Source organism: Aureobasidium subglaciale, assembly GCF_000721755.1.
Source record: "Aureobasidium subglaciale EXF-2481 unplaced genomic scaffold scaffold_4, whole genome shotgun sequence".
In the NCBI taxonomy this organism is placed as follows: domain Eukaryota; kingdom Fungi; phylum Ascomycota; class Dothideomycetes; order Dothideales; family Saccotheciaceae; genus Aureobasidium; species Aureobasidium subglaciale.
In genome coordinates, this window is record NW_013566991.1 from 812,778 (window position 1) to 840,632 (window position 27,855).

Sequence of the window (27,855 nt, forward strand, 5' to 3'; positions counted from 1 at the left end):
CCGCCTCCAACCATTCAATTCCTTTGTACCAGCCCATTCAACTTTGGAAGCTCCAAACCACAAAATCTTCAACATGTCCTCACTCAGTCTCGCACGTCTCGCCGTCCGCTCTTGCTACACCCTCGCTGCTCGCCGTGCCATCAGCACCTCGCCAGCCTTCAGATCATCGTGGTCTCCAGGGCCCTCGCCGCCGCGTCTCCCCAAGGAAGAGCAGGAGGTCTTCGACAAGCTGATGAAGCAATCTACTGGTGCCTTCAGTACTCCTCAGCAAGCTCCTGAAGAGACGGTCGCCGAAGCCTCCCCTTCCAAGCCACAGGTCAACCAATCGCCCCAGATCAACCAATCGCCTGCTCTCAAAGCAGATGGCAAGGGCGAGGAACTGCACCCAAACGTCCGACGTGGCGCTCCTCCAGAGTTCGAAGGCGATGTCAACCCTCAGACAGGCGAGGTTGGTGGTCCCAAGAACAACCCTCTGCGATGGGGCCATGGAAGCGACTGGAGCTACAACGGCCGTGTCACCGACTTCTAAGTCTTACCTACGCTCCTCTCTCCAACCGGCCGACTTCCTCCTTGGCCCTCGATATCTCGCCCTTGATTCTCTCCATCTCCTCGACCGCCTCCCTGAGTCCTGCGACACCCTCAAGCCGCTCCAGCCATTGCTCTCGATCTCTCAGTCTTCTGCGTAAACCAGCACCCTGCGAATCAAGCTCGTCCTTCTTGCTTCTGAGCTGCTCCTCGGCTCGACCATCGTAGACTTGTCCCGCTATAGTCTTTCTTGCTACCAGCAATCGCTTCTCCAGTCCTTGCGCCACTGTTGCAAGATGTTCAGCTCGCGCTCGGGTGTGTCGACCCACACTGCCATGCACCACTTGCTCCAGTATCCGGATGCATGTTTGTAGAAGCTGCGCGTTCGTCTTGAGAAGCTGCGTCAGAGTGCTTGCCAGCTCAATGCGCTTGACACCAAGCTGCCATTTCGCTTCCTCGACATCTGCCTGAAGAGCTTGGGCGTGTACTGGAAGCGTCGCAGGGTCTGGCTGCTGCTGTGTTGGATCTGTTGTACATAATGTAAAATTAGCATGCCCCTACTTTTAATGATACCCTCTCGTTTTCTCTCTTTCAACCTACCCAGTATTTGACACAGCAGCACCATGTTCTGCTCCATGTGACTTCCCACCGCTGCTCTAATCGTGTCGATGTTGTTCATGAATTCCTCGACTTCGACTAGGACGATATCCTTGTCTTGTGGACTCAACTTCCCATCCAACTGCGCAGAAACAATCTGAGCCGTCTCCCTCAACTATCACACATCCAAATCAGTGATCTATGCTTCTCACCCGGTAATCCGAGACACAAGCACACCACTCACCTCGCCAGTCAAACCACCATCTTCACCAAACGCAACATGTCTAACCGCATTTCTCAGAACCTCCTTTTCCGCAATTTCAACCCGTTTGCTGTGCAAGACCTACTCGTTTTCATCAGCACCTCTTGCTCGTTCACTGGTAGCTTGGTAGCAAGCAAACACACCTCTCTCATCTTTACTGTCTCCGAGTTCAATGCAACATCTCTGGAAACACCATTTCTTTGTATCTTGTTTGTCGTCAAATCTCTCCACAGAGCTGCGAATTGAGGGTTTGTGCGCAAGACTTTTGCGTCTGGTTGTGGAAGCATTTTGTCGAGGACTTCGGTGAGCTGGGGTTTAAGATGTGTGGTTCTGGAGAGAGTCGGTATGTTTTTGTGTTTATGGAGGGGATGGAGCACGGAGAGTGGAGGAGTCGGAGAGTTGCTCCGCAGTGACCACCACTATTGGCAACGACTTTGGTTGGACGAGCTGACAGGGTCATGCTGATCCACAAGAGATACAGACACCACATTCGATGCTCAGACGCATTGACACCAACAGATTGAGACTCGTCAAACCATGTTCACACTCAACTGGCGTTCGCTAGTCAAGACATTACTACAAAGAAGGTCAGTGCGATAAAGCTCTGTCTCAAATGTGTTGTCATCAATTGAGAAGACTACTGATAAACTAGAAACAGAAAAAAAGGGCTATGGTACAAAGAATTTAAAGGTGTGGCCTCCGTCTGCCAATTATCTTCTCACGCCTCCTCATCATCCATCAAGTCGATCAAACTCGCCCGGCCTCCTGCACTCTGCCCTCTGGGTATCTCTTTTGGGTTTGCTGGGGGGCGAAGAAAGAATGCATTCCTTGAGCAAGCATGTTGTTTCTCATTGAATGGATGAGTCGAGAATGTTTTTGTATGTGTGCACACGCCACAGATATTACCAGGGTACGTCGTGTTTCTTGTCATTCATCATCATGTTCGCGAGCTGCTTTGCTCGCTTCCATGCTTTTCGGCCTTGGTCTCGTTATCATCCGACGCAAATAATGTAAAGCGTTGGCTACTACTCTCTGCAGCTGAGCAATCGAGTCCGACTCGAGTGATGAGCATGGTCAGAAGGGTGGATTCACTCTTCCTCGCTGCTCTCGCTGTCATCATCATCGCTGCTGTCGGCGCGACGCTGAGCTGAAGGTGCTGCACCATTGCTAACAGAGTCGACATCACCAGACATGGAAGCCATCTGCTCCTTGAGTTGTCTGATGCGATCTTCTTGCTCGTGCTTCTTCATGGGCTTGTGCTTCTTCTTTGCGGCTCCGCCGGAACGCGCTGACGGCTTCTCAGGTTCGTAATCATCGTCGATGGCGTTTGCATCCATCTCGACAGGCTCGGCCTTAGGGAAGATGGTACGCACGTAACGGAGAAGCTTGTGCTGCACCTCGTTAGGCAAATCGTCGATTTCAAGTTCAACATCGTCACCAGCCATGTCCTTGTATTTGGCGACATTCTCAGTGATGATGTTGGTCAGTCTCTCCACCTGCTCAGCACTCATGTGCTCTGTGGCACTACTAATCTCCTGTTTCTCGTCATAGGTCACCAGACGCTGCTTCTTAGGCTTGGAGCCCGTCTTGATGGTAGGGCGAGAAACGATAGAACTTCCGGCTGATTTCTTGCTGGGCTTGCTGATGGCGCCGCTGCTGCTTTTGCTCTTCTTCTTGCTGCTAGAAGCTTTGGGAGATGCACGTTTGCCACCAGAGATCGAAGCAACCATGTTTTGCATGGCGGCCAGTTGTTCTCTGAGCAATGTGATGGTAGCTTCATTGTTGTCGTGCTCATCGTCTCCGTCAGGTGCCTCGTCGGATTCTTCATCATCGCTTGCATCTGACACGGGACTAGCGCGTTGAGATTGAGGCGTGTGTCTCTTGATCCAGCTGTCCTTCTTGGACCATTCCTTGTGGAACTCGGCCTGAAAGTCCTTGCCCATCTGATGCACGATGTTGTCAGGAGGGTTGAAGCGGAAGCAGTTGGTGAACATCAACTCAAAGTCATTTCTGAACTCTTCTGCGGATGCATACTGTCCACCCTTGAGCTTCTGTGTGATCGTGGAGATGTCCATAGGGGTCTTGATGACGCTGAAGTAGTTGGGGATGTTGAGTGCGACAGGGTCAACAGGAATACGGAAAGGAGCAGCGAAGCGATCATACTTGGACTTGCGGAATTCCTCCAAGATGTGATCGCAAAACTTCAAACCGGTTTGGGCTTCCTTCCTCTTGGGCTTGGATGTAGAGTAAGGAAGATCGCGCGGAGCAGGAGGAATGACTGCACGCTTGGGTCTGCCGGCAGTCGAATCTCTGCGAATCATAGGTGTTCCATCGGGCAACAAGGCAAAAGTTTCGTTCGCAGGAGACTTGACAGGCGCAGCGGGCTTTACCGGCTCGGGTCGGGGTACTGCAGTTGGCTTTGGCAACGGCTTCTGAGCGACGTGCTTGGGCTTGACCAGTGCAGCTTCACCAGTCGGGCACATTTGCATTTGCTTCATGAAATAGGCCCTGAGGTTCTGCGCTGAGACCGAAGCGGCATGGTTAATGCCGTTGAAGGTGAAGCAGTTGGTGACCATGAGCTCAAAGTCGGACACAAGATCATCCACCGACGCATACTGATCAGTCTTGAGTTTGTGCTCGATTGTGGTAAGATCCATGGGCTGTTTGACGATGGTAGGGTAATGAGGGATGTTCATGCTAACATAGTCGACGGGCTTTGTGAACCAGAAGGCCGACTTGACTTTCTTGGTATTCTTCATCTTCTCGATCAAGAAGGCCTTTTGATTCTTAGTGATAGGGCCAGAACTGATGCGAGGTGTGTTTTGAGGGCGGACAACGCTGACGGCAATACCGTTAGTCCCACCATTCGAAGTGGCAGGTGCTGGTTGGGCCATTTTCGAAGCTCCTAGATCCTTGAACTCGGCTTGCGCTTCTCCATTGACATCGTCTCCGGTCTTTGCGCGCTTTGCCGAGGGTTCGCTAGCTCCATCATCCTCTTCTTCGCGTGCGCGGACAGTTCCAGCAGAAGGCGCGTCCGACATCTCCTGGTCGATAGATGTGTCGACCGGGAGTGTGGCAGATGCCTGAGCGGCGGATACATCCATGGCAGGGGCTTTTGATGCTAAAGCAGCACTAACGGGAAGATCTGACGAAGTGGAATTTTGCTCTACTCCAGGTCTTGTGTCGTCTTGTTTTGACTGGTTAGCAACACTGTCTAGAAGATCTGAGGCTGCAGGTTGATCTGAGTTGGGGCCGGTGTTAACAACACTGTCAGTACCAGCAGACTTTGACTCTTCGTCACCTTGGGTTTCGGGCGCAATGGTAGTGACGGTCTCGGGTGCAGGTGCGAGCGAAGGCGCGTCAGTGATCTCAGTATCCTTAGTGATGTGCGCTTCGCCGTCACCGAGCGGTTCTGATGGTGAGACGAGGGGCTGATTGAGGTTCGCGTCAGCAGGAATGAATTCAGCAACGCCTTCAATGCCAGAAGATTGTTCTGTCACTTGAGCGGCGTCTGAGCTGGATTGAGGATCGACGGTTTGTGAGTCAGCGGGAGTCGGGGGGCCGTTTTCAGAAAGATCCGTGGCGATCGGCGCCGGCTTCGAGGCAGCAACATCGTCGAGGCCGTCGATGGCGGGTGCCTTGGCGACATCGTCGACGGACTCTCCGTTAGGTTCCTCGCCAAACAGATCATCACTTTGTTCAGCGGCGACGGGCACGTCTTCATTGGGTCTGTAACAATTTCTCAATATTTACATTCAATAATTGATGGAAGAGAACAAGGAGGAAGGTATGATATGTCATGATGAAGAGTGTAACAAGACGACACAACAACGAGGAAGATTGATGAGAGTATGGGAAAGGAATGAAAGAAAGAGACTCACCGGTCGACGTTTGCCATCTCCGGTTGTAGTCCTGTTTCTGATGACATCTGAGCTGGAGATGTGTTGTGCAGTGTTGTAAGAGATGAATATGGCACGTGAACGGCCGAACAGCGAACAGAAAACGACAATCAAGCGACAATATAGAGGAACGGCGGGACAGAGCTACTGTATTGAATAGGTGGACAAGCAGAAGTTATTATGCGCGTCGCACAAATAAAAATCCTGGAGCCGAGATGTGGTGTGGTGTGGGTTGATGTAGTTGTCGGCGAAGTTTTTGGGGAACGTGTCGCGCGAATCGGAAAGCCGGACGTGGACGTGGAGCGTGTTTCGACGCGATTGGGACTCGCAAAGGACGCAAGTTTTGAAAGTCGAACGAAGAATTTAGATCTCGACGTCGTGGCGCCGGTTACCCGCTTCACGTGATCCGGGGTCGTGCGGCTGAGTCGAGCAGAAGGCAAACGCAGGGGTTTTGGGATGAGCAAGATTTCATGTGGTACGACAGTGTTTTGTTCAGATAGAGATGAATAGAAGGAGAACAAGATGGCGCATTTACAGGGGAAGTCGCTCATGAGCTGTACCTACCACGCTGAAAGGGTAGAAGCTGAGCATGAAAGCAAAAGATGGTACTTGCCAAATTTCTCGGAACTTGTCAGAAGTCTTGGTTGACAGCAGTCGCCTTCCAATCCACACGGATGCAAACGGGATACGTAACGTAAGGCAGCAGCCTTGAAGGGAGAGAATTATTCTTGGATGCGACCGCGGTATCATCTGCTGTGGTCGCAGTTCTGCAAGATGTCAACGAACAGTTCCGGGTGAAGAAGTCTTTGAAGAAAAAGAGGCACAGGCACAGGCACCGGCCGCTCCAAATTGTCCTTGTCGAGCACGGCGGATAGTCGGGCAAGTTGGGGCAGACACGGACCTCCTGGCAACTTTGGCAAGTGCTAGGACTTGGCGTTCCTAACTTTTTTCTCAGAAAAGTGACGCTTTGGAAGGAACAAAGTAGCACACGACGAATCAGTCTAGCCAACATTTCAATATGAGCACAGCAAAACGGACACGAGCTAGACAAGCCGAGGCAGGAGCGGCACCTTCGCTGCCTCCGTCGAAAAAGGCAAAGACTTCACAGCAAACCAGCTCTGGACTTGGCTTCTTGACCGACGAGAATCTGCGAGCTGGGAAAAAGCTGCGCGCAAACTACACCAATGGCGTCAAGGATTCACGAGCAGACCGTGTCGATGAGTCAAAGGCCCAAGTTGAGCAACACGAGGCCGATGCACCGGAAATAGTCGAGATCTCGAGTGGAGAGGAATCGAGCGCATACAGCGGCTCCGACGACGAGGCCGAAGAGACACAGCCCACGACGAATGGCAGCCACGACGCCGACGCTGTCATGGCTGACGCCGACGAGGACATGGAGGATGGGGCAGAAGGGCAGTCGTTCGGCGACATGCTGCAGGCAGCGCACCCCGAGACAATCGATGTCCAGTCGGCCTTCGCAGACCGCGAGCAGGGCACTCAAGCCCTCGTCCCCATGAACCAGGACCGCTCCCTCACCGCTCCCACCGCTACCTCCCTCGGTACCGTCCTCACACAGGCTCTGCGCACCAACGACCGTGGACTCCTCGAGACGTGTTTCCAGATGACCGACATCCCCAGTATCCGCTCAACCATCCAAAGACTTCAATCGCCGCTCGTCGCCTCCCTCCTCCAACGCCTGGCCGAGAGACTGCACAAGCGTCCGGGCCGTGCTGGAAACCTCATGGTCTGGGTTCAATGGTCTCTCGTCTCCCACGGTGGCTATCTCGCCAGCCAGCCTGACGTCCTCAAGAAGCTCAAGACCCTGTCGCGTGTCATCAAGGAACGTGCCAACGGCCTCCAATCTCTCGTCACCCTCAAGGGCAAGCTCGACATGCTCAGCGCTCAGATCGAACTTCGCAGGAGCATCCAGGAAACAAGAGATGGAAGATTTGATGATTCTGACAACGTGGACCGCGATGTCATCTACGTCGAGGGTCAAGATGACCAGTCATCGGACGAGGATGACAACGACCTCATCAGCAATGCCGTGGGCAGCGACCTCGGTGACCTGTCTATGGTCAATGGTGGCGATCAAGCATCATCCGACATTGAGGAGGAAGAGGCCGGAGAAGGCATGTTCGATGATGAAGCTGAAGAGACCTCGGACGACGAGGGCGAAGAGCTATCTGACGACGACGATGAGAGCGAAGAGGTAGAAGAGGAGGAAGATGACGAATCATCAAGTGATGATGAAGCCCCGGCACCTGTCATCAAGCCTTCAAGGACGCCCCAACGCGCCGCTGGACGAAGAAGATGAGCCATCATCCAAGCACCTTTCTCTTGTAGATATACCTGTTGGACCGAACGACTGTCAACAACAAGAACCGCGGCCCCCTTCATCTTGGAGGGACCCTTGAGCCCGACTTCCGGTCCCTCCAAACTACTGCCGGTCGCCATGGCCATAGGGAATCGAGTGTACATGCAAGCTGCGATGGAGTCTTAGGGGGTCTTGAATGTGAAGCATGAGGCGTTCAAATAAGTGTTTTTTCTATTTCCAAACTGTTGGATCTTTGTTTCTTTTCTGCATGGCGCGTACACTCGATTTTCTAGACAAATACCGGAATGGCACTACACATCACCCACTAAAACTATGCAACATTTGTCCTACGACTCGTATCTTGTTATTCTCAAAATGAGTTTCCGTCAGACGTTGACAACGGTATCACCCTGTCTGAATATTTTTTCAATATCCCAGACCTTGATAACTGGGTGAAGGACATGCTAGTCATTCTATCACGTTGTTACAGTATCTCTGAGTGGTAAAAGACATCGTTTGGCTTGTAATATCTCATGTGTGTGCTATTTGTCGCCAACATCATTGCATGATTATCTGGTCTCGTGATCGTCATTATTCAACAGCAGAGTCACAAGATTCAGACCAGGAAAATCACCAATAGAGCAATGCGACCCTCTGGTAGGACACAAGCAGATGCAGTGTACTACTACTATTTAGCGAGCAGATCCATGAAAAATTGGCGACTCATGAGTCAACTAACCTCGCGGTACCATTGTCTGAATTTGATCTCTTGCTTTGGGTGCAACCCTGTCACATGAACCACTTGTACGACGACATTCGACTATGAGCTCAAGAGCATGGGAACTGTAACGAAAAACAAAGGGCCAGACCCACATAAATACAGCTATCATCTTTGTCTATTGTGAACTTCTCACCACCATCGATCGATGACAGCTGCAGCCTCGCTAATCAGCGCTTCCACTTCCCTCTTCTGCGACTCGAGATTGTCACGGACCCAAGTCGAGATGGTGTCGTGGGCTTCTTTTGCCGCCTCGGTATCGAGTATCAAGGTGAGCAATTCAACTCCATCCTGAGCCAACAACCGTACCAAGAAATCACCATCGACGTGCATGTCGCTAGGTCTGTATCTCCTGGATCTCCTGGCCGTGTTCTCATTTGCAAACATGTCGATATCGGATGCGGTGTCAAATCCAGGAGGTGGCAGCGTTACTGGTATCTGCTTCGTAAACCCATTCTGAGTAAACGTCTGCGGTTTACTAAAGGTGAATGGGCAGATTTCGGCATTACGTTGGCAGAGCCTTTGAACCCATCGAAGTCTGTTGGTTGTACGTTCGTCCAGGATTGCGAAACCGTAGATTGTACCATCTGTAGCGATACCCACAAGATCGTCCTTGAGCACACCTTTAGCCTTTGCCGGCTTCCAAGGTGGTCGCACGTTGGCCTCCACGACGCGCATGACCGATCGGGTGAGCTTCGCAGTGAAAAGAATATCATGAGTCGCGATGGCAGGTGGACGATTCGGATCTGGTATCTGCAGACCCACCAGCTCGCAGTTCATCGTGCTGGTTAGGTTAAAGCTCGAAGCAATATCGTCACCATCCGTAACATTGATGGTCGTATGACTAGACGACATCCGTGCCCCATCACCCCGAGCGACGTTATGCAGCCTCCTGGAAGATGGATCAGTTGGACTGGCCACTAGCTGGAGTGTGAGCGTCGAGTCTAGCTCCGTGGTGACATGAATGTGGGGCGGTGACGTGGTCACACGAATGCCAGGGCTGTGCATGACGAAGTTGCATATCTCCTTGAGCCTAAATCTGAAAATACGATTAGTTCATGTTTGTGGAAATGAGAGGAACGATCTGTTCCGGAGACTTACTTCGGAGCTTGTGTGTCATATTCGAGGAAGTAGACCTTTGTCCCCGAGCATACCACGATACCAGTCTCACCGTAAGTCGCAACTGCCGTCACAGGAGAGTCAAAAAGCGATGGCTTGAGAAGCACTGCGACATTGTCGCTCTCACCCACAGTCGGGCATTGGAGCAGGTAGAGCCTTCCGTTGTCTGACCTAGAAGCAATTTCATCTTCAGGCCGAGATAGTCGTCCAGCAGCAACCACGATGACAACATGGCGTTTCACAGACCACTCCGCCATGGCGTAGATCTTGAAACCAATGTCCATCTCATAGGTGCAGCTCCAATTACCCGAGCTGAACTGAACCACATCCCTGACAGCCCTGGTCGTTGGCGAACGCAACCAGCCGTATGAAGCTGCGCTGACGAGGAAGTTCGACTGCTTACACTCGATCAAGGTATGAGGAGATCCTCGAGCCCTAATATTTCTGGGGACAACACCTCGTCTCCGAGATATCGATGTAACGTAGCAAGTGTCGTTCGAAAACACAAGAAGGGCCTCGGATATGGTCGATGTCTCAGCATATGGAACCAACGACAGAGCCGCAATAGCCTCTTGTTGAAAGCCACGTTCTTTATCTGTCAAGTAAATGTCCGAGATACTCAGGGAGTCTGTCCTGGTACTTTTAAGACTAATGCTAAAGAGCCCGTCACCGCAAGTCGCGAATGCAGACGAATAGGTTTTCCCTGGTTTAAGCCTGACTGATGTCAAACCCAGACTGTAATGCTGTTGTGATTTGATCTGGATTGTCGCTGTAGCAAGGTCAGTTGACGACACCTATAGCAAGCGAAATGTAGATCATACCGTCCAGGTTGGCTTGCAGTTCTAGCGCGTAGATGGATCCACCTCGTAAGCCACAAAGAACCACAAGACCAACAGGCTGCCCGGCCAACGTCTGCTTGCCGAGAATTAAGATGTCTTCGCATGCGCTCAAGACCTCTAGGTTTTCGACATTGTGCGAGATCTCATGCTCAAGGTAAAGTTCAAGCCCATGCCTAGGTGAGACTCTGAAGATATGAAGAGCCCCGCCCGAAGTGCCAGCAACAATAAACGTCAAGAAAGTAGTAGAATGGATGGCCACGGATACCACCTCGTCTTCGATTTCTGTCGGCTTACCGATTTCTGAGGTGGAGACAGTTTCATGTTCCGCCTCTTCGACATTGAAGAATCGTATCTCTGAACGTGCATCCTTGCGCAATACTACGGCTGCAAGACATAGGTTCTCGTCGATTGCTGCAGCGACGGCTTTGTATCCTGGTGGCCACTGCTCGATTCGCGAACTGTCTTCACTATCGTGACAGGAACAAATGGCAAATTCAGTGATCTGGAGGATGCAACCATACACGATAGCTGCAGCAAGAGTCGAATGTTGCAGGTCGAGGCCGGTTGGTTCTATCTGTTCGGCCTGAATAAGATCATCGTCAGGAGACTGTGGTATCGACAAAATGTGTGTCTGCCCTGGACCGGAGAGCATGACGAGGAACACATCTTCTTGCTCCACTGGCAACACCCATGCATGAGATACGACGCCGAATTGGAAATTCTTGACTTCGTGATCGATACGTGCCTCAATACCCATTCGAAGCTCTGTGATCTTGCCGTATGGTTGTCGCCCACTAGGCGCAAAGAGAGTGTCCCTCGAGTTTGGTAGCAGTTTCCCGCGTGAAGTGGATTTAGCGATCAGATCAAAGTTGCCGGACCAGTTTGGTGATTGAGACACGATGTAACCGTGCATACCACCATTCGGCTCGAGATAGGAAGTAGGAGCCTGTCGACAGTCACTCTGGACAACGATCGTTAGTCTCCATTTGAATGACAGATGGCAAACGGCAGCACTTACTATCCAGACACAGCCTTCACTGGACGCACCATGGACTATTAGGATGTCGCCTTGAGCAGACCTTCCAAATGGTGCACATGCCGAGTCCACATGACATTTTAGGCTGCCGACAGAGTTTATGACAACACCCTCAGCTGGCGACTCTTGTGTAAAGACCACATAATAGACGTTGCCGTCCTCGGATATCAAGTAAATATAGTCCTCCTCTTCGTACTCAACATTTCTTCTAGGGCGTACCCAGTGAGCCCAAGCCGGCTTGTTAGTGCTTGGCGGATAGTCCCGGGGAGGATTTGTCTTGTCGATGCCTTGACGGTTTGACGAGATCGCGGTGGTCAAGATGTGCTCAAATATCGTTATCCCTTTCTTAGTGGCTAGTATGAACGCTGCATCCCCCTTGAGGGGTATCAACATGTGGGGTAATTCAGAATCTGATATTCTTAGAAACATGATTGGAAATCGATCAACGAAGACTCACCTGAGTAGATTCGTTGACCCAACCTCATGTCTGAAGTTTTGTGTTCATCAGAATATGACCACTCGGCCCAGGTCGGTCGCACGATTCCTCTATAAAGGACGATCATGAGCAGTACCACACGGTCCTGGTCGTGACTTGGTGGGTAGAGGAAGTCCATCAGCAAGATGGTACCCTGTACATGAGCAATACGAACTTCCGATACAGGAAAGAATCCGTTATCCCAACGTTGTGTTCCTAAACTCAGCAGTGATGCGGGATTGGTGTAACATATGAACACGTCGCGTTCGCCTGCTGCCACTGCCAGAGCTCGAGAACGTGGATCCACGGCCACAGGATTCCCGATCATCCGCGGTGGACTCGTGAACTTAGGTATCGGTATGCACGACAGCCTGAAGATGACTTCGCCATTCTTCTTTCCCGAAGCCGTCAAGAAGTACAATTGGTTAGAGTTGACCAGGGTGAAAGTCAACATTTGCGGTCCCATGGGCGCCTCAGAGTCATCGCTACAGTCTTTCGCTTCCTCTGAATCTTTTCTGAACTCGCTCTCATACGAGTCGAAATAGCCAACAATGTTGGCGCCACCGATATCGCCATCAAAGTCGTGCTTCGTCGCGATTAGATTGATGTTTACCTCTGACTCGATCTCCCAAAGCTGGATGAAGTCTCTGCCTATACAAAGATAATCATCTTTTATCGGCGATCGAATTCGTGCTGGCAAAATCCAGCGGATCGTGGGGGTTGGAACCAATGTCCTCGATAGCAATCCAATACGACCATGGGATTCCTGTTGTCGGTTTTCCGATATGGGCTGCTGAGGACTCATGGAGGGCGAAAAATCGCAGAGAGGAGAGATGGAGTCAGACGTGGAACCCGCTGGGACTGCTCAATCAACGGACGCCAGGAACTACTTTATGTTGAATTACAACGAAGGCAGATTGTCAAAGTGCAACAAGCACACTCCCTATCTGCAACGCAAGGACGCGATAATTCGACCTGTCACCGCAGACATGGAGAGGGAGGGTGATGAAAGTTGCAAACGAGTACCTGAATCGGGTGTTTACTGCATGCAATTGCCACGGGATTGCGCAGTTGGCCTACATGATGAATTAAGTGAGCAAGTGTTGTGATACGTCACGAACTAGTCGGCTAGTTCTACGACTGGGAAGAGGACTGACGAGATAGAGGTCAAATGTGAAGGAGTCAAGGTGATGGCGCCGAGAGACCGGCAAAATGCGGTTGGCTCGGCGGTGTTCCTTGCGCTCGGAACCGCGCGCTGAATGACGATTGGCTTGACCTCCACCAACATTCCTACTTACCGTGCCACAGTACAACTTCCAAGGCCAACTTTCGACCGACGTAGATCTCCGATCATCAGATTCTTTCCGCGGTCCTAATTTTGTTGCAACAGAAACGGTGTTCTTAGTTGCAGGGCCACGTACAAATTTACCCGCGGACGAATACAGCACTACTACTGCACGCACGGCACGTGTGACGACCCGACAAGCTGGGCTCTAAACATTGCATTGACGACTGCTTCTCCTGAGTGCAACACTGAGATGTTGGAAGATGAATATCACGACTATGATGAAAAACCCAGCGATGTAGCGGCCAATGACGACTCCGACAGAGCAAGCTCTGGCCAACCGTTCTCTAAATCATGGCGAAACGAACCTCTGACTCCTGCCGAATCGTCCAAGGTCGCGCAGATTATCCAAGCGTGCAAAAGCAACGACCGAGATCAACTAGCAGCACTTGCCACGACTTCGGGCGGACTCGTCGAAGACCATGTCAGACGTGTTGCGTGTGCGTAGCGAAACTAATTTCACGCAAAGTTCTATTGCTGATACTACTTCCAGGGCCCGTACTATTGGGTAATTTTAATGCAGCTACGGATCAGACAAATGACTGGAAAGAGTTGCCGGTTCATCGCGATGAAGAGCAAGTCAAACTCGACGTTCACCGCGCTTTTGTGTACTATCCTACTGGTCAGCTCAGTACACGGGTTCGGTTGGGGGTGCGTTCTGCTGACATGAACAGGCGAATCTGAGCAGCAGATCGAAGGTCGTAAGCATGAGCTCTCGGACCTCATTATTGGACTATTGCGCCAGCATCCACGTCTACACTACTTCCAAGGTTTCCACGACATCGCACAAGTGCTGTTGCTTGTCCTAGGTGCCGACGAGGCTGCAATTCCCTTGGCTCGCTTATCCCTTCTACGTATACGGGATTACATGCTCCCTACGTTTTCAGCCAGCGAATCGCATGTGCAGCTGTTGCCGGCAATCGTGTATGCCACTGATCCCAAACTATGCCAGCATCTGGCGAGATTACGGCCATATTTCGCTATTGCAGCGACTCTGACGTTGTACGCGCACGACATCGAGGAGTACGGAGGAATTGCTCGGCTATTCGATTTCCTCCTTGCTCATGAAGCCGTGATGTCGGTGTACATGTATGCAACAGTAAGTCATGACGTCTGCATTGTCGGCCTGAATCGGGACGGCCCTCCCGGAGGGTGATCATCTTGCTAACTAGGTTCTAGATTGTCACGACTCGGAAAGATGAGCTCTTGGAATATGACTCGGACGATGAGGACATGATGTACGCGATCTTGTCAAAACTCCCCAAGCCACTGGACATTGAGTCGCTCATCGCAAGGACGACATTACTATATTCGCAACATCCGCCCGAGACACTTCCTTTCAGTGCATGGCGCAAAGTGTCAAGCTACAGCGTGTTGAAGACAACGCGTGATCCGAGCAAGCTCGCAAACCAGACACTAGAGGAGGGCGAACAAGTCTACGCAAAGCATGCGGCACAAATCGAGCGTCGAGAAACACTCCAGAAAATGATCGCTCACTCGCGCTTGCTAGTTCGCAGGTATCGCAAGCCCGCCGGAGCCCTCACCCTCGCTATTGCTATCGGTGTTTTGTCAGTATGCATTGGCAGAAGCGGACGAGGTTCTCCCGTATTCACTTCGGCCGCCTTGATGGACGCTAAAAATAAGCTGCTGTGGGTCATCAACAGGGCTTGGGCAGGACTCTAGCTGTGAGTGGTTGAAGCCTCTTGATCGATAATTAAGCCAAATAGGTCCATGCCCCATGAATTGCACGAATTTTATGATCCGGTATATGAATATTCATAAGTTGTGACTTACCACTATACCACCAGGATCACCCCCTGAATGAGTTTCGCGAATCTTCTGAACATAGAGAGCGCACACAGATCGAGTCAATTCACAGACAGTAAGAACCGCTGTGATTCTCGAATGATGTCGCTCGTCTATAAAGCACCTGAGCAGTATGAGACTTTTGATTAGTAAGCAGTATCGGGTTGCAAGCAACTGTCTCTATGACCACCACCTGTTTACAGACGTGATACCTTGAAAGGTCCTGGAGTACGCGGGTGCGGGAGAAGGTAAGAAGTTGCTCTTCCACATAGATAGGAGGACCGACAAACTTCAATTGCGTGTTTGCGGAGAGGCCCGCTGTTTTTTTGGAAGCCGCAAGACCAGCTTGATGCCCAAATTCTGTGGAGCTGAGATTTGTTCCGAGAAACTTCTTCTCTGCTGGAGGTTCTTGACGTGCCAGTTGCATACCGCGATTGTATGAGAGCACGGCAGTCCAAGGTCACCCTCGAGTGCTGACCGCTTGCTTCGAGCCTGCCCCTGAATGAAAATAGTATCGCGTACATCTGTTCACCTGAGCAGCTACATGATCACCTGTTTCGATTGTGAGAGAATGACTGATGTGATGAATTCTGAGTACAATGGAATGCTGCATACAGCTTGGCTGCTCGGGTACAGAGTACATGGCGGCAAGTCTTCCCGACGCACTGCAAGGGTGCGTCTTGTGACTCGCCTATGTACCTTGCTCCACAATGCCATCGGCAAAGACCTCTCCCTTGCGAACTCTCTCGCAGATCTCGTTCAGGATGGTTCCGGCCCACTCCCAATCTTCCATCGTGAGGTACACCTGAGCGCTGAGCCTGACCCACCAAGCGTCCCCGTAATAGATGATGGCGATGAAGGTGTTGTACTGTTCGACCAGTGTTGTGGCGATCCATTGGGCAATTTTCACTGCCTTGCCGGTTTCACCACCAGCTAGGGCGGTGGGGTCAAGTGGCAATTTGACATTCGAGAAGTTGCATCTGCCTAGGGTACCTTCCGCATTTTCCATGACTACTGTCTGCAGGATATCAGCCACCAGCTTGCCTGCCTTGCGAGCTTGGTTCTGCGTGAAACTGATGATTGCATCTTCACCATTCTTGTCTTGCCAGGTTATGGTTTCCCTAAATTCGACAGCGGCAGGTAGAGACGTATAGGGTGAATTATCAATCGTACCGACAAATTCGAAGTTAACGATAAATGCGCTCTTTGCGCTGGGCGGCAGAGGATTGTTGATTGGAGCCGCCCCAACAGTGGGCAAAGGATCGAATCCGTGGCTCGTTGGCAGGGTCGAGCGGATGAGACCCTGGTTTCGCTCGGGAACGTAGAGCAATGCACACCCCCTTGGCGTATACAACCATTTGTGGCAGTTACTAACGAAGAAATCCGGATCAAGTTTGGTAAGATCAAGGGGGATGTGACCGATCCCGTGCGCCCCGTCGACGAGCGAGAGGATGTCATGAGAGCGACATGCAGAGATCAAACGCTCGAAAGGGACTCGCACACCAGGAAGGGATACGATCGTGTCGAAGATGGCTACCTTGGTCCGCCTACCGGAGGCTTTGACCCGAGCCACTGCCTTCTCAAATGCATCACACAAATCATCATCTGAAACTGGATAGGTATAATCGTCGATCTTTACTGCCTCGGCAGAGGTAGTTTCGACGATGTAGCTTACTGTCTTCTCACATGCACCATAAATGGTGGAAAAGTACAGAATAACATCTCCTTCCGCAAACATGAGGTTGCGCAGGACCGTGTTCACACCCGTAGTCGCGTTGGGCACGAAGACGCAGGTGTCCACGGGGGCGTTGATCAATCTTGCGACGGCCTCTCTCGATACGTCTAACGCTTTTGGATAGGCGTAGCGAATGTAGGCATCAGGTTTTGCCTCGCACTCATCTTGGGAGTGTCGCAAAGCGTCCCTGACGACACGAGGGAAAGTCCCGAACGATCCTAAGAAGGTCACGGGTCAGCAAACTTCGGTGCAATGGAAATTGTTCTTCGCAAGCCGGTCCAGCGACGGCATTTGTGTGTGGGTGGGAGATTCAAGATGCCGGGCCAAGGAGGCGTTTGATGTTCGGAAGCACTGATACTTTGTAGAGAGGGCAGACATGTCTTACTGACCATGGTTGAGGTTCCTGTAAGCAGGATCGAACAAGAACTGACGTTTCAGCGGTTCGGTACCGCACTCCATAGTCGATACTTCTTCGATGTTTCCAGCCATGGTGGTGATATTGGTATGTTCCAAGCTGAAAAGACTGAATATGAATCTGGCAAACTTATGGTATATGGTGAAGTCAGATGGGTTAGCGGTGCAACTAGCCGCGCGCCTATGAGTCAATGAGCATCTGTGCGGATGACTGTTTTGAGTCTGTCATGATGACTCATGGTTGATGTTGTCACAAATGTCGATCGTTAACCACATGACTCATTGCCTTCCGTCGGCAACACCGATGCGCATCCGAAGGCAACGATTTCGTTCGATTCCGCGAATCCCTTCACGAAGCCTACCAGGCTCGATTTTTGGGCCCAGATTATCAAGGTCGGCCTTTGTTTGCTGGAGAACATTCGACACTGCCTTCCTTCCGTTAGGAGCACTTTGGTGCAGTCAAGATTCCCGGTCATGCTGTCTTGGGACAGCATAGCATTCATTCGCACATTTTCTTCGAATCTGCCAATTACCGTTGGAAGCCGACAAGCTGAAATGATCGGAGATTGGACCGACCGAACAGCTCAAAAGGTGATTTCTTTTCCGTAAGAAGGGCGAAGTTGTGGAAGTCATACTGAGCGACCCTTCAAGATTCCAGCTTTGAACTATACACAACACTTCGAGGTTATCGAGGCGAAAGGTGCCAAGCTCTTTCCCCTTGGGTTGTCTTGAATTATGTCTGCTCAGACAAAAAACTTGGTGTGCGTATCCAGGTTCCTCTGAGGCGTCGGCCGTCGGGTCGACAAAGGACGCTCTTGCCTGAAGATAGCGCGGGTGCCGTCGATGTTTCGGCAAAGAAGTCTTCAGCAATTCTTGACCGCCAGGTTTGCGGCACTTACTTTTGCCCAATATATAGTATTTATTTCGCTTCGGACTCGACTTCAAATGTCGATATTGAGATCATTGATTTTGATTACCCAGCGAGCGCACGTTCGCCTCTGAGCCCTGCTCCAGAGTGCTCAGGCTTCAGCTATAAGGAAGCAACTTCATCACTGCTGCTGTAGCGGCAAGCAAACCAAGTTCGGTATGACGGCAAGAGTGAGTGATACCAATACTGGCGAGGGGTTTGCTATCATGCTCAAATAGGCACGATCTTTCCGAAGGCAGAGACCGCTTGCTACATTCGAAGGAACAGGCTTACAGGATCATTAAAAGCCCTGGCTGTTATTGTATGCTTACTGACGATCAGCTTGTATCAGAACTCGACAGAGGAAGCAGAGTGTACAAGAAGCAGTACCGATACCAAGCAACGTTCTTCGAGGTTGCAGCTCGAACTCAGCAATCTCGGATAAATGCACTACACATATCCAACGACCACTCGAATATCGTTCAGAAGTGATAGTCCATGACTGTATCTTGCTGGAATCGATGCTATAGTAACATACGACTCTACAGACGCACTAGCGTATTTCCAGAGGGTGCTGCACCATCATGTTCTCTCCAGGTCCGTTTTAGAGTCCGCTCACTCCAGTTTCATGGGTTTTTCTCCAGCTCAGGGTGCGAACACTGCTAGCAGCGCCGAGTCTCTAATGAAACATACGATGAGCACGACCAATCTTGGATCCTTGCTCATTTGTACTTCATATGACACGCGCGAAGGACGTTGCTCCAGTGCCGCCTGCGTCATTTCCAGTCTCAATGCGCATGGCTGGTAAGCTTGTTTTCTCCACACAAGCTTCCATACCTTCAGCTTGCTCCCTCTTGGATAAAGCTTGGATGGTCAACACCAATAATCAGCTGGAGAACCATTATTGACACTCTGCATACCTCACGAACCCAGTAATCCGGCTGACACTTGTCACTCAATCGGTTTGTCCTCTGGACTTCGGAACGCTCTCCTTAGACCTCTACGGCCACGAAGCCTCCGGCAAAAGGCCCGAATTGACAGAGCTCGTGCAAAAGTGCGGGGAGAACGCCAACTCCAACTTCGTCTCCAGATCGACAGTCTTAGCTCCAATCCCATGCAGTCCGGGCAGGAGGTTTCACCCGACAATGGAGAGAAGATGCATATCGTCCTCAGAGATCGAGCCTTTTGTCACCGTGTCCAGCTGTACTGCCAGTCGCCCAATTGTGAGTATATGTCGATGCCAATGCCTCGATGATCACCATCACACTCGGACTTGCACGTTCTGATGACTTCCATATGTCTAGGTAGTTACGTCCGTTGTGCACCAAGTAAGCCACCCGCGACGTCATGCAGAGAGCGATCGTCTCTTCCTTCGGGTACGAGCACGCGACTCATGGAGGGATCGAGCATTCCCTCGCCTGGGGTAGACTGATCAAATCGCTATCCATGTCATATATAAGGATCTAGCTTTCCTCTCTCGTCGTTATGCGTCTCCATCATCATAGTTTCTCCGCATTGTCTCTCCAAATTCAAACCATCATATTGCAAGATGTCTGAAAAGACAATGTCAAAACCAAAATACTTTGGGTATGTCACAACATTAGAATAGCTGCTGCATTGCAGAGTGCCATCCTAAGACTTTGGATGCGTCCATTGAGAGCCTGTCTGCCCTGAGAGGCCAGTGGAACCCCCAATGTCCTCTGCTCTGTCTCGCAAGACACCCTTGCAGTTCAGCAGGATAAAACAAATTGTCCATCCAAAAGCTATGCTAATGACCCGGCAGGATGACTGGAACATGGCTGACCGTTTGGGTCACGGTAGCCTGTGCCACAGATATGACCCTTTTCGGTTACGATCAGGTTTGTAGAAAAGCCAACCTGGTCAGTAGTATGTAACTAACCTACTGTGTCACTAGGGTGTCTTTGGTGGAGTCGTGGTCACACAGGACTACATCACACAACTCAATCTCACCAACAACGCCAGTCTACTATCAACTATCACTGCTATCTACGACATCGGGTGTTTCTTCGGAGCCATTGCTGCAGTTATGATTGGCGATCCGCTAGGACGTAAGAACTCGATTCTGCTAGGAACCACGATTATGTCTATCGGAGCACTTCTCCAATGCACAGCCTTCGGAGTCCCTCAGATGATCGTTGGGCGTATCGTAGCCGGCGTAGGTAACGGCATTAATACGTCTACCGCACCCGTCTGGCAAGGAGAGACTTCTAAGGCATCGTGGCGGGGTAAGCTCGTAATCATAGAGATGATTTGTAATATCGGAGGCTTCTCAATTTCTAATTGGGTGACATTCGGCTTCTCTTACATTGACGGAGGAGCTGCGTGGAGGATACCGTTGGCCCTGCAGTTTATCTTCATCTTCATTCTATTCGGCACGGTTCCTTGGTTACCAGAGTCTCCTCGTTGGCTTATTAGCAAGGGCCGTATTCAAGAAGCCGACCAGATCCTTGCGGCACTTGAGTCGACGAGCGCCGATGATCCACAGATCATCACTGCGAGCAAGGAGATTCAGTACGCTGTCAACTACGAGCGTGAGAACTCTCCTTCCTGGGGCGAGCTACTTCGAGGCAAGACAGGAAGAGAAGGTGGTACCTGTACGATGCGTCGTCTCTTCTTAGGGATGGGTGCACAAGCTATGCAGCAATTGGGTGGCATCAATGTCACTTCCTACTAGTATGTCTCCTACGTTTCGATGAAAGGCTTTTGCTAATCCATTTCTCGTCTCAGCCTGCCCACGGTCTTGATTCAATCTGTCGGTCTTACCGAGAAGCTAGCCCGTCTCCTGGCCGCCTGTAACTCTGTCTCATACCTTCTTTTTTCATTCATCTCCATCCCTAACATTGAGAGATGGGGGCGCCGAAATATGATGATCTACGCCTCAATTGGCCAAGGGTGTTGCTACCTACTGATTACTATCTTGCTACGTTTCAGCGAGCTGGATGGCTTTGCTCACCAAGACGAAGTCGCCTCTGCGTCGATTGCTTTCTTCTTCCTCTACTACGTAAGTTGAAGGTGCGTTCTAGAGAGGCCCTGCTGACTGTACCTGAAGGTCTTCTTCGGCATTGGATGGCAAGGTGTTCCTTGGTTGTACCCTACTGAGATCAACTCTCTTTCGATGCGAACGAAAGGAGCTGCTCTGGGTACTGCGACTAACTGGATCTTCAACTTTGTGAGTCAAATTCTGTCATCCCAGGGTTCTGCGATATACTAATCCGGGTTCGAAGATGGTCGTCGAAATCACGCCTATCGGGATTGACAGCCTCCACTGGAAGTTCTACATCATCTGGACCGTGTTCAACTTCAGCTTCATCCCTATAGTGTATTGCCTCTACCCGGAGACAAGTGATCGAACGCTTGAGGATATGGACCGTTTCTTCCGCGAGAACCACGATCCTCTTGTGTTCCGCCACAAGGAGGCCATCAGCACTAAGCGTCCCCTGGCATATATCGAATATGAGCAAGATGCGGTAAGACGTACCTCATCTGTCCATGCTGGCACGGCAATGAATGCAGCCCGCAATAAGAGCAACGCTACTGAGTTCAACGAGAAGAAGGATGGCAGAAATGCTACTTTGAGCACGGATGGTAGCCGTGATGAGTTCAAGGAGGATGTCTAATCGATTATTCTTCTACTTTCGAGACTTCAGAGGCTTAGTATAGTATAAAGAGCTTAGATGTGATTCTTAAGTCCTAGCATACTATTTGTCGGAACAACACCAGCTTATGAGCGACTTCACTCGTGTAATTCCCTGCTTCGTGCTTCTGAGGGTGGCGCGCCGAGAACAGAACTTGCTGGGAAACGTGTAGTCTTGTGTGTCATACGGCTTCTGGGTAAGCTTCGCAGGAGTGGTAGCGTTTCATAAATTTGAGACGGAAATTGTTGGGATGAAGGAGGATGAAAGATCGGAACAGGGTCGTCCGTCGGAGGTGATGCTTGGCGGACGTCGCGTGGAGATGGAGACAGCAAGCTGGAGAAGCTCCACCATCAACTCAAGCAACTTGTACATGACCGTTCAGACCACATAGCAACACAATGGACCAATTACTAGCGCCGCCGACACACCTCTCACATCCCGAGTCCCTGCGACTGTCTCAACTGGCACCGAAATGGCTTCGTAGCCAAGCACCTAGCAGTCTCCCCTACCCAATCTCCCTCCTCACGACATCTGAATCCGCCGAGCAATGGCAAGCCAGCGAGAACTTGCTGGTCGCATGCCTACGCACTGGAGATGATCAGACCGCTTCTCTCTGTTTGGATAAGCTGTCCCAGCGCTTTGGCCCCGACAATGAGCGCGTTCAAGCGTTACGTGGACTCTACGACGAAGCCACCGCTGCAGACGAGAAGGCGCTGTTGAATGTGTTGAAGAGCTACGATGAGATCCTTGCAGAAAAGCCGACGAATGGACCGGTGACAAAAAGAAAGGTTGCGCTGCTGAGAGGGTTGGGCAAGGTGGCCGAGGCGACAAAGACATTGACTGAGCTGTTGGACAGCTCGCCTGTCGATGCTGAAGCGTGGGCTGAGTGTGCTGAGCTTTACTTCTTGCAGAGCATGCACTCACAGGCTGTCTTTTGCTTGGAAGAAGTTCTGCTCATCACCCCGAATGCTTGGAATGTGCGTATATGCTCTTCATGATCCCCTTGCCGTTCGGCATGCTGACAGCAACTTAGATTCACGCCCGTCTTGGAGAGATGCTCTTCATCTCGGCCAGTGCCGCGGAAGATTCTGGCAGTAAGCTCAAGTTGCTCGCAGATGCCCAACGTAGCTTCTGTCGCAGCGTTGAGTTGTGCGACGACTACCTCCGTGGTTACTACGGTCTCAAGCTCGTGAGTTTCTTCTTCAATTCCCTCTCTCATGCGTCATGCTGACCGCTTTCTCCAGACATCACAACGCCTGCTGGAAGTCCTGTCACAGACAAGCAGTAAACCACCGAAAGCGCAGTCATCAGACGCAACAGTCGGCGATCTTCCATCTCCATCGCTGGCGTCAGTCGAAAAGTTGCGCGAGCTCTCAACCAAGAAGCTATCAGAAATCGTCAGACGCAGTATGGGTGGCGAGCGAGGCTGGGATGGATATGAACAAGCCGAGCTTATCGCCGCAAGGGAACTTTTGAACAGAGACACACAGTCTATCCAGCGATAGTCGAGAACACTTTCTGGCCACTCACAAGTCATCTAAGATAATCAAGCGAGATACCCATACCCAAAGTACTAGAATCAGGAAACGCATGTGATGAGAATATTCATTGATAGGGGTATTGCATGCTTCGTGATCATCCCCTCCATTTTGTATAACAGAAGACAAATTAAATCGAGTGGTCAATCGTGAGGGTTCATTATATGACGTTGCTCAGCTGATGGCATGAGCAAACACTTTGGACGCCAGCTCGCTAAGCAAGCGCATCTTTGCAGGCTGATCCAGCTCCTGGTAGACAGAGTACACACTCTTGCCCCTGTTGTCTCTCACAGCACCGAGTCTGTTGCCTGCTACTGTACCAGCGATAGCACCGGGGACGTTAGCGATGATGAAGCCCATGGCGCCTCCGCTGACAGCACCGATCATAGACCAGAATCTGCCTGTGGGAGAGTTGTTCTCGCCTTCGGCCATTCCTTGCTCCCTATGCGAAGGTCAGCCATTGAGCGATGTGGAAGCTTGAAAAGACATGAGTACGCACCTGAGCATTTCCTCAAAGACGTTGCCGAACTGTTCGCTGCTAAACTTGTTCGCATCTTCCTCGTTCTTCGCCTTCCCACCGAAACCGAACGCGCTCCAAGGGAAGCTGAAACCTGCTCCCTGCTGGTTGCCAGCCTCAGGTCGCGGAACCTCCTCTTCTGGGTCTCCGTAACCACCTGGAGGTGCGCTGGAACCGGCACCGAAACCGGAGCCGAAGTCTGAGCCGAATCCATGGTAGCGTCTTGTGGCATCGTAATCTCTTCTTCTTGTAGGGTCCGAGAGAGTGTAGTAGGCGTCGTTGATCTGCTGGAACTTTCTGGTACGGGCTGTGCGTTCGGGCGAGTCTGCAGGCACACGGTCGGGATGATGCTTGAGTGCTTGTCTGGAGACTTATGATCAGAGATGCTCTCACAGATCCAAGTCGTGAAACATACTTCTTGTAAGCAGTGCGGATTTGCTCTTGCGTTGCCTTTGAGTCAACCTCTAGGGCGGCATAATAATCTACTGGCGGTGCTGATATGAGGTCAGCTTGCGTTTCTGCCGATGACTTCTGGCCATCGTACCGGACATGGCTATTATCGAGTGTTTTGATGTATGTTGCTAGGATAAAATGTGTCCTGTCGCGAGTGCTTTCTCCAGGTTCACCCTTGGTTCGGGTGTAGCGCTACGTCACCAGGCGTTGGTCGGCGTCGCCGTACACGAATCAGGGATTTGATCGTCTTGCTCGACCCGCCCACGCGACAAGCGGATCATCAAACCTTCTCAAGACTCCATACTTTAGCCTCGCTGCAGCATCGAGACGACATCATCTTTTCCCTTTGAGCAAAAGACATGTTGCCAATGCCACAGATGTGCGCACTGAAACGGCATCCGGCTGGTTGCCACCCTGAGCTCGTCGTTCCTCTGGTCATGTATGCCTGCTGCAGGGCGCGCCACGGCTTTATATACCATCGAGTGTTGACGTGTCATTCACTTTGCCCATGCACTTTTGCGGGTGCTTTTCTACAAGCCTCGCTGCTCGAACTATCGTCTGACTGCATACACCAGCATCTTCACACAGTGGTCGCCTCGGTCTCGGAGATTGCGCCTCGTGTATTTTCAGCCTTTTGTCTGCTGGCTTGGGGTCTGAGTGACAGAAACCGATTGTTGAGATGGTCAGGTATAAGAAGGCCATCTGTTGTACGCACGTAACAATGGATGGGCGTCTCGAGGCTGAAATCGCCGGTTCCATTACTATTGAGGCTTGAAGCTTCTGCTAGGCCACCGTCTAGACTTTCTCCGTTTGCCAGGGAGATCAGCAGACTATTGCTTGTATCATCTATTGAGGATTGAATAATGAGGATAGACAATAGTGCACTATCTACATACGTGGTAGATGAATCATGTAAACAAGTACCGAGGACGAGTCTTGACGCATTGATAGGGACCGACACGCTACTGCAATGCCGGTATAGTAGCTGTGGGAACTCGAGTTCGAGGATGGGTGTCTTTGCCCAACGGCAAGCCTCTACAAGCAAGCCATTGCCGTACTTAACCGCGGCGTGTCATGGTACCTAGGTCACAAATCGACCCAGAAGCGCGAATGAGCAAACGTCGTGGCTGTCATCGGGAGAAGTTGCGCCATTGCGCTGGGCGTGGTTGTATCAAGTAAGATTGTCTCAGATTGCAGCGTGCCTGCAGGCAAGCTGGTCTCAGTACGGATGCAGCAATCAGGTCAGTGAGTCGCTTGCGAGATTTGAGATGCGAGATTCGACGAATGGCACTGTGGGCAGTTCCGCTTGAGTTGATTGATGGCAATAATCGCGAATCGAAGTTGTAAGGGACCCCTTGTGGATCAAGGCACGAGAGATTGGAGTATGGCGCAACGGCCTGGAGGCATCCGATTCGTTCCCGGGCGGCAAAAAGGTTTTCGGTACGCTCATTCGGTACAGACTAAGAGGCCCGAACCCAGCCTAGTGGCGGTTCTCTATCTTCTGACGACGAACCAAAAGATGATGGCGGGCGATCCAGGTCCAAGTTGATCAAGGCTTGGACGCGCTGCTCCAGTGCTCCTTCCTGTCTTCTCTCCACTCTGCTGCTCGAACAAGTGTCGCCATTGACCCCTGTGCCTGCCTGTGCGGACTCGGATTTGCTCCTTCTCCCTTGTTCAGCGATCAAGAAAGGCCGCCCTGACTCGCTGCCTCGCCCTCTCGTCGCTGTACGCATTCCTCTGCCGACCGACTCTGGGCTAGATCCATCTATCGCAATCGCATACATCGACTCGACGACACCCCTCCTCTACGGCTCTTCTCCACGCAGCTGTACGCTCTCCCCTGAGGCACGCATTCTGAAACGCACGGCCGCTGCAACGTGGGCGCTTTTTCTCCGGTTGGTGTAACGCGCGCGAATGCGCTCGCCTCGACACAGACCCAAGACAAAGTCCTCGACACAGCAGCTTCTGCCAGATTCACCTACGCCCATTCTTCTGTGCGCTGCCTCGGATACACCCAACCCTGCTCCCAGGTCTCACTCGTGGCTTTAGCCTCCGTCAAGTCCCAGTGCCCGCCACGCCGACTTTCGATTGGTAGCCCATCTTGCACCGCAGCACGTCTGGACATCAATTCGCCGTTTGGCTACCGTCCTCATGGCTCAAACACAAAATCTCCCGCCCGTCTACGGCGGTCATCCTGTCTATCCGGCACCCTCTCTCCCACAGTATGAACACAACCGACAAGTGCCGCTGCAACCAAACGGCCAGAACATGCAGACACCGGCCGTCTCTCAAATCGCAAAGACGATATCAGTCGTCAGGGATGGTTTGAGATTCTCCTTGGTTGTCGTGCAGCAACCCATCCGAGCTCGCATGTGTGGCTTTGGTGACAAGGTAAGCAACCAATTCCAGTAGTACGAGCGTCCGGCCCATCTGAGACATTTGTAGGACCGCAGACCCATCACTCCTCCACCGTGTGTGCGCCTAGTCGTTGTCAACGAGCAAACAGGCCAGGAAGTTCCAGCAGAGTAAGCAGAGTCGAAATCCATGTAAAACATGCCTCTCTAATCCACCCTTCTTCGCAGCCAACTCGACGCCAGCTTTTACATTCTCCAGGTCGACCTGTGGGACGAGTCAGGCGTGGTCGAGAAGAACATTGTCAAAGCAGCCACCAATTCTCCCGCCACTTCCATCTCAACAGCCACGACTACCTCATATCCTCCACCACCAGAGCGCACGGCTTACTATCCCCATCAAGTCCCCTACACAGACCCTCGTACCAACCAAATCGTCGGTTACGGCCCTCCGCCAGGCTATGCCCAACCTTGGGGATACCCTCCTCACCCTTCCATGTCGTCCATGTATCCCCCCAGCACTGGCCACTATGCTCAACCTCAAATGGGCCCAGGCTATGCACAATATCCTCCCCAACCACAAATGTATCCCCAAACACAATATCAACAACCAGCCATGCCACAACAGCCGCAAAGCAGTGGCATGTTTACCCGCAATCTCATTGGCAGTCTTACTGTAAACGCGAATCAGCTGCGTGATCCGCAGGGGAAAGAAGGTCACTGGTTCGTCTTGCAGGATCTCTCAGTTCGCACCGAGGCTGCCTTCCGTCTCAAAATGAGCTTCTTCGATGTTGGTGCTGGACTTGGTGAAGGGGGCTCAAAGCTCTCCACCGGCAAACGTCCTGTTCTGGCCACCGTCTTCTCCGAGCCCTTCCAGGTCTTCTCCGCCAAGAAATTCCCTGGTGTCATCGAGAGTACCGAGCTCAGCAAATGCTTTGCAGGACAGGGCATCAAGATCCCCATCAGAAAAGATGGTGGCAAGCACGAGGGCAAAGAGGATGAAGAGGAGTAGGACTCGACAACTCCACCTGCAGAGCCGTTGGGCACAAAGAAGAGCACGAGAACAGCTTGAGGGAGAGCAGTAAAAAGAGCTCCATTCGGTACTCGCATCACTAAATGTCATGATATTCATGGTCTCAGAACTCTGCTGGCTTCTAGGGTTCTAAGAGCCGATTCACCAATGGATTTGCCAAGAATTAATAGGCAGCAGCCGACACATCGAGTCATTGCAACGATCTTGAACCTCGTAAAAACATGGGTTCTTTGCTGAATGAAGCCTGGTCAAA

General features: G+C 51.5%; 11 protein-coding genes across 11 annotated transcripts; 6 read left to right on the top strand and 5 right to left on the bottom strand.

Annotated features, from left to right (window-relative positions):
• Positions 1 to 73: 73 nt before the first annotated feature.
• On the top strand, positions 74 to 529 carry AUEXF2481DRAFT_2851 (uncharacterized protein; the record flags this gene model as incomplete). Its single annotated transcript, XM_013490722.1, has 1 exon — positions 74 to 529. One exon carries the CDS (start codon positions 74 to 76, stop codon positions 527 to 529), a length of 456 nt encoding a protein of 151 aa, XP_013346176.1.
• A 249-nt stretch (positions 530 to 778) lies between these two features.
• On the bottom strand, positions 779 to 1,671 carry AUEXF2481DRAFT_27289 (uncharacterized protein; the record flags this gene model as incomplete). The annotated part of the gene is made up of 5 exons (XM_013490818.1): positions 779 to 811; positions 855 to 1,051; positions 1,126 to 1,297; positions 1,367 to 1,465; positions 1,528 to 1,671. 5 exons carry the CDS (start codon positions 1,669 to 1,671, stop codon positions 779 to 781), a joined length of 645 nt encoding a protein of 214 aa, XP_013346272.1.
• A 689-nt stretch (positions 1,672 to 2,360) lies between these two features.
• On the bottom strand, positions 2,361 to 5,312 carry AUEXF2481DRAFT_704002 (uncharacterized protein; the record flags this gene model as incomplete). The annotated part of the gene is made up of 2 exons (XM_013491103.1): positions 2,361 to 5,113; positions 5,266 to 5,312. The coding sequence occupies 2 exons, from the start codon at positions 5,310 to 5,312 to the stop codon at positions 2,473 to 2,475; spliced, it is 2,688 nt and encodes an 895-aa protein (XP_013346557.1). The 3' UTR covers positions 2,361 to 2,472.
• A 989-nt stretch (positions 5,313 to 6,301) lies between these two features.
• On the top strand, positions 6,302 to 7,600 carry AUEXF2481DRAFT_2854 (uncharacterized protein; the record flags this gene model as incomplete). Its single annotated transcript, XM_013490723.1, has 1 exon — positions 6,302 to 7,600. The coding sequence occupies one exon, from the start codon at positions 6,302 to 6,304 to the stop codon at positions 7,598 to 7,600; it is 1,299 nt and encodes a 432-aa protein (XP_013346177.1).
• A 910-nt stretch (positions 7,601 to 8,510) lies between these two features.
• AUEXF2481DRAFT_2855 (uncharacterized protein) lies at positions 8,511 to 12,652 on the bottom strand (the record flags this gene model as incomplete). The annotated part of the gene is made up of 5 exons (XM_013490724.1): positions 8,511 to 9,417; positions 9,480 to 10,266; positions 10,319 to 11,297; positions 11,355 to 11,782; positions 11,830 to 12,652. 5 exons carry the CDS (start codon positions 12,650 to 12,652, stop codon positions 8,511 to 8,513), a joined length of 3,924 nt encoding a protein of 1,307 aa, XP_013346178.1.
• A 501-nt stretch (positions 12,653 to 13,153) lies between these two features.
• AUEXF2481DRAFT_37521 (uncharacterized protein) lies at positions 13,154 to 14,944 on the top strand. Its single transcript, XM_013490889.1, has 4 exons — positions 13,154 to 13,632; positions 13,686 to 13,814; positions 13,867 to 14,291; positions 14,372 to 14,944. The coding sequence occupies exons 1-4, from the start codon at positions 13,386 to 13,388 to the stop codon at positions 14,873 to 14,875; spliced, it is 1,305 nt and encodes a 434-aa protein (XP_013346343.1). The 5' UTR covers positions 13,154 to 13,385; the 3' UTR covers positions 14,876 to 14,944.
• Positions 14,945 to 15,557: 613 nt separating this feature from the next.
• On the bottom strand, positions 15,558 to 17,317 carry AUEXF2481DRAFT_558557 (uncharacterized protein). The gene is made up of 2 exons (XM_013491104.1): positions 17,123 to 17,317; positions 15,558 to 16,951 (listed from the first exon to the last, which is right to left on the bottom strand). The coding sequence occupies exons 1-2, from the start codon at positions 17,220 to 17,222 to the stop codon at positions 15,690 to 15,692; spliced, it is 1,362 nt and encodes a 453-aa protein (XP_013346558.1). The 5' UTR covers positions 17,223 to 17,317; the 3' UTR covers positions 15,558 to 15,689.
• Positions 17,318 to 19,838: 2,521 nt separating this feature from the next.
• On the top strand, positions 19,839 to 21,692 carry AUEXF2481DRAFT_62912 (uncharacterized protein; the record flags this gene model as incomplete). The annotated part of the gene is made up of 5 exons (XM_013490940.1): positions 19,839 to 19,913; positions 19,970 to 20,748; positions 20,803 to 21,076; positions 21,125 to 21,244; positions 21,300 to 21,692. The coding sequence occupies 5 exons, from the start codon at positions 19,839 to 19,841 to the stop codon at positions 21,690 to 21,692; spliced, it is 1,641 nt and encodes a 546-aa protein (XP_013346394.1).
• A 349-nt stretch (positions 21,693 to 22,041) lies between these two features.
• AUEXF2481DRAFT_558711 (uncharacterized protein) lies at positions 22,042 to 23,325 on the top strand. Its single transcript, XM_013491105.1, has 3 exons — positions 22,042 to 22,687; positions 22,744 to 22,899; positions 22,955 to 23,325. The coding sequence occupies exons 1-3, from the start codon at positions 22,109 to 22,111 to the stop codon at positions 23,213 to 23,215; spliced, it is 996 nt and encodes a 331-aa protein (XP_013346559.1). The 5' UTR covers positions 22,042 to 22,108; the 3' UTR covers positions 23,216 to 23,325.
• Positions 23,326 to 23,422: 97 nt separating this feature from the next.
• AUEXF2481DRAFT_2860 (uncharacterized protein) lies at positions 23,423 to 24,316 on the bottom strand (the record flags this gene model as incomplete). Its single annotated transcript, XM_013490725.1, has 4 exons — positions 23,423 to 23,690; positions 23,748 to 24,128; positions 24,181 to 24,259; positions 24,310 to 24,316. 4 exons carry the CDS (start codon positions 24,314 to 24,316, stop codon positions 23,423 to 23,425), a joined length of 735 nt encoding a protein of 244 aa, XP_013346179.1.
• Positions 24,317 to 26,369: 2,053 nt separating this feature from the next.
• Positions 26,370 to 27,581, top strand: AUEXF2481DRAFT_2861 (uncharacterized protein; the record flags this gene model as incomplete). The annotated part of the gene is made up of 3 exons (XM_013490726.1): positions 26,370 to 26,609; positions 26,664 to 26,743; positions 26,801 to 27,581. The coding sequence occupies 3 exons, from the start codon at positions 26,370 to 26,372 to the stop codon at positions 27,579 to 27,581; spliced, it is 1,101 nt and encodes a 366-aa protein (XP_013346180.1).
• Positions 27,582 to 27,855: the final 274 nt, after the last annotated feature.

What these genes read in the sequence shown, in the direction of transcription:
- AUEXF2481DRAFT_37521 (XM_013490889.1), top strand. Translation starts at nt 13,386, where the DNA reads ATGTTGGAAGATGAATATCACGACTATGATGAAAAACCCAGCGATGTA. An exon ending in CCATGTCAGACGTGTTGCGT is followed by an intron (nt 13,633 to 13,685) that starts GTGCGTAGCGAA and finishes TACTACTTCCAG; the next exon opens with GGCCCGTACTATTGGGTAAT. An exon ending in TTTTGTGTACTATCCTACTG is followed by an intron (nt 13,815 to 13,866) that starts GTCAGCTCAGTA and finishes TGACATGAACAG; the next exon opens with GCGAATCTGAGCAGCAGATC.
- AUEXF2481DRAFT_558711 (XM_013491105.1), top strand. Translation starts at nt 22,109, where the DNA reads ATGGACCAATTACTAGCGCCGCCGACACACCTCTCACATCCCGAGTCC. An exon ending in TCACCCCGAATGCTTGGAAT is followed by an intron (nt 22,688 to 22,743) that starts GTGCGTATATGC and finishes ACAGCAACTTAG; the next exon opens with ATTCACGCCCGTCTTGGAGA. An exon ending in GTTACTACGGTCTCAAGCTC is followed by an intron (nt 22,900 to 22,954) that starts GTGAGTTTCTTC and finishes CGCTTTCTCCAG; the next exon opens with ACATCACAACGCCTGCTGGA.
- AUEXF2481DRAFT_558557 (XM_013491104.1), bottom strand. Translation starts at nt 17,222, where the DNA reads ATGGCTGGAAACATCGAAGAAGTATCGACTATGGAGTGCGGTACCGAA. An exon ending in TTACAGGAACCTCAACCATG is followed by an intron (nt 16,952 to 17,122) that starts GTCAGTAAGACA and finishes TGACCTTCTTAG; the next exon opens with GATCGTTCGGGACTTTCCCT.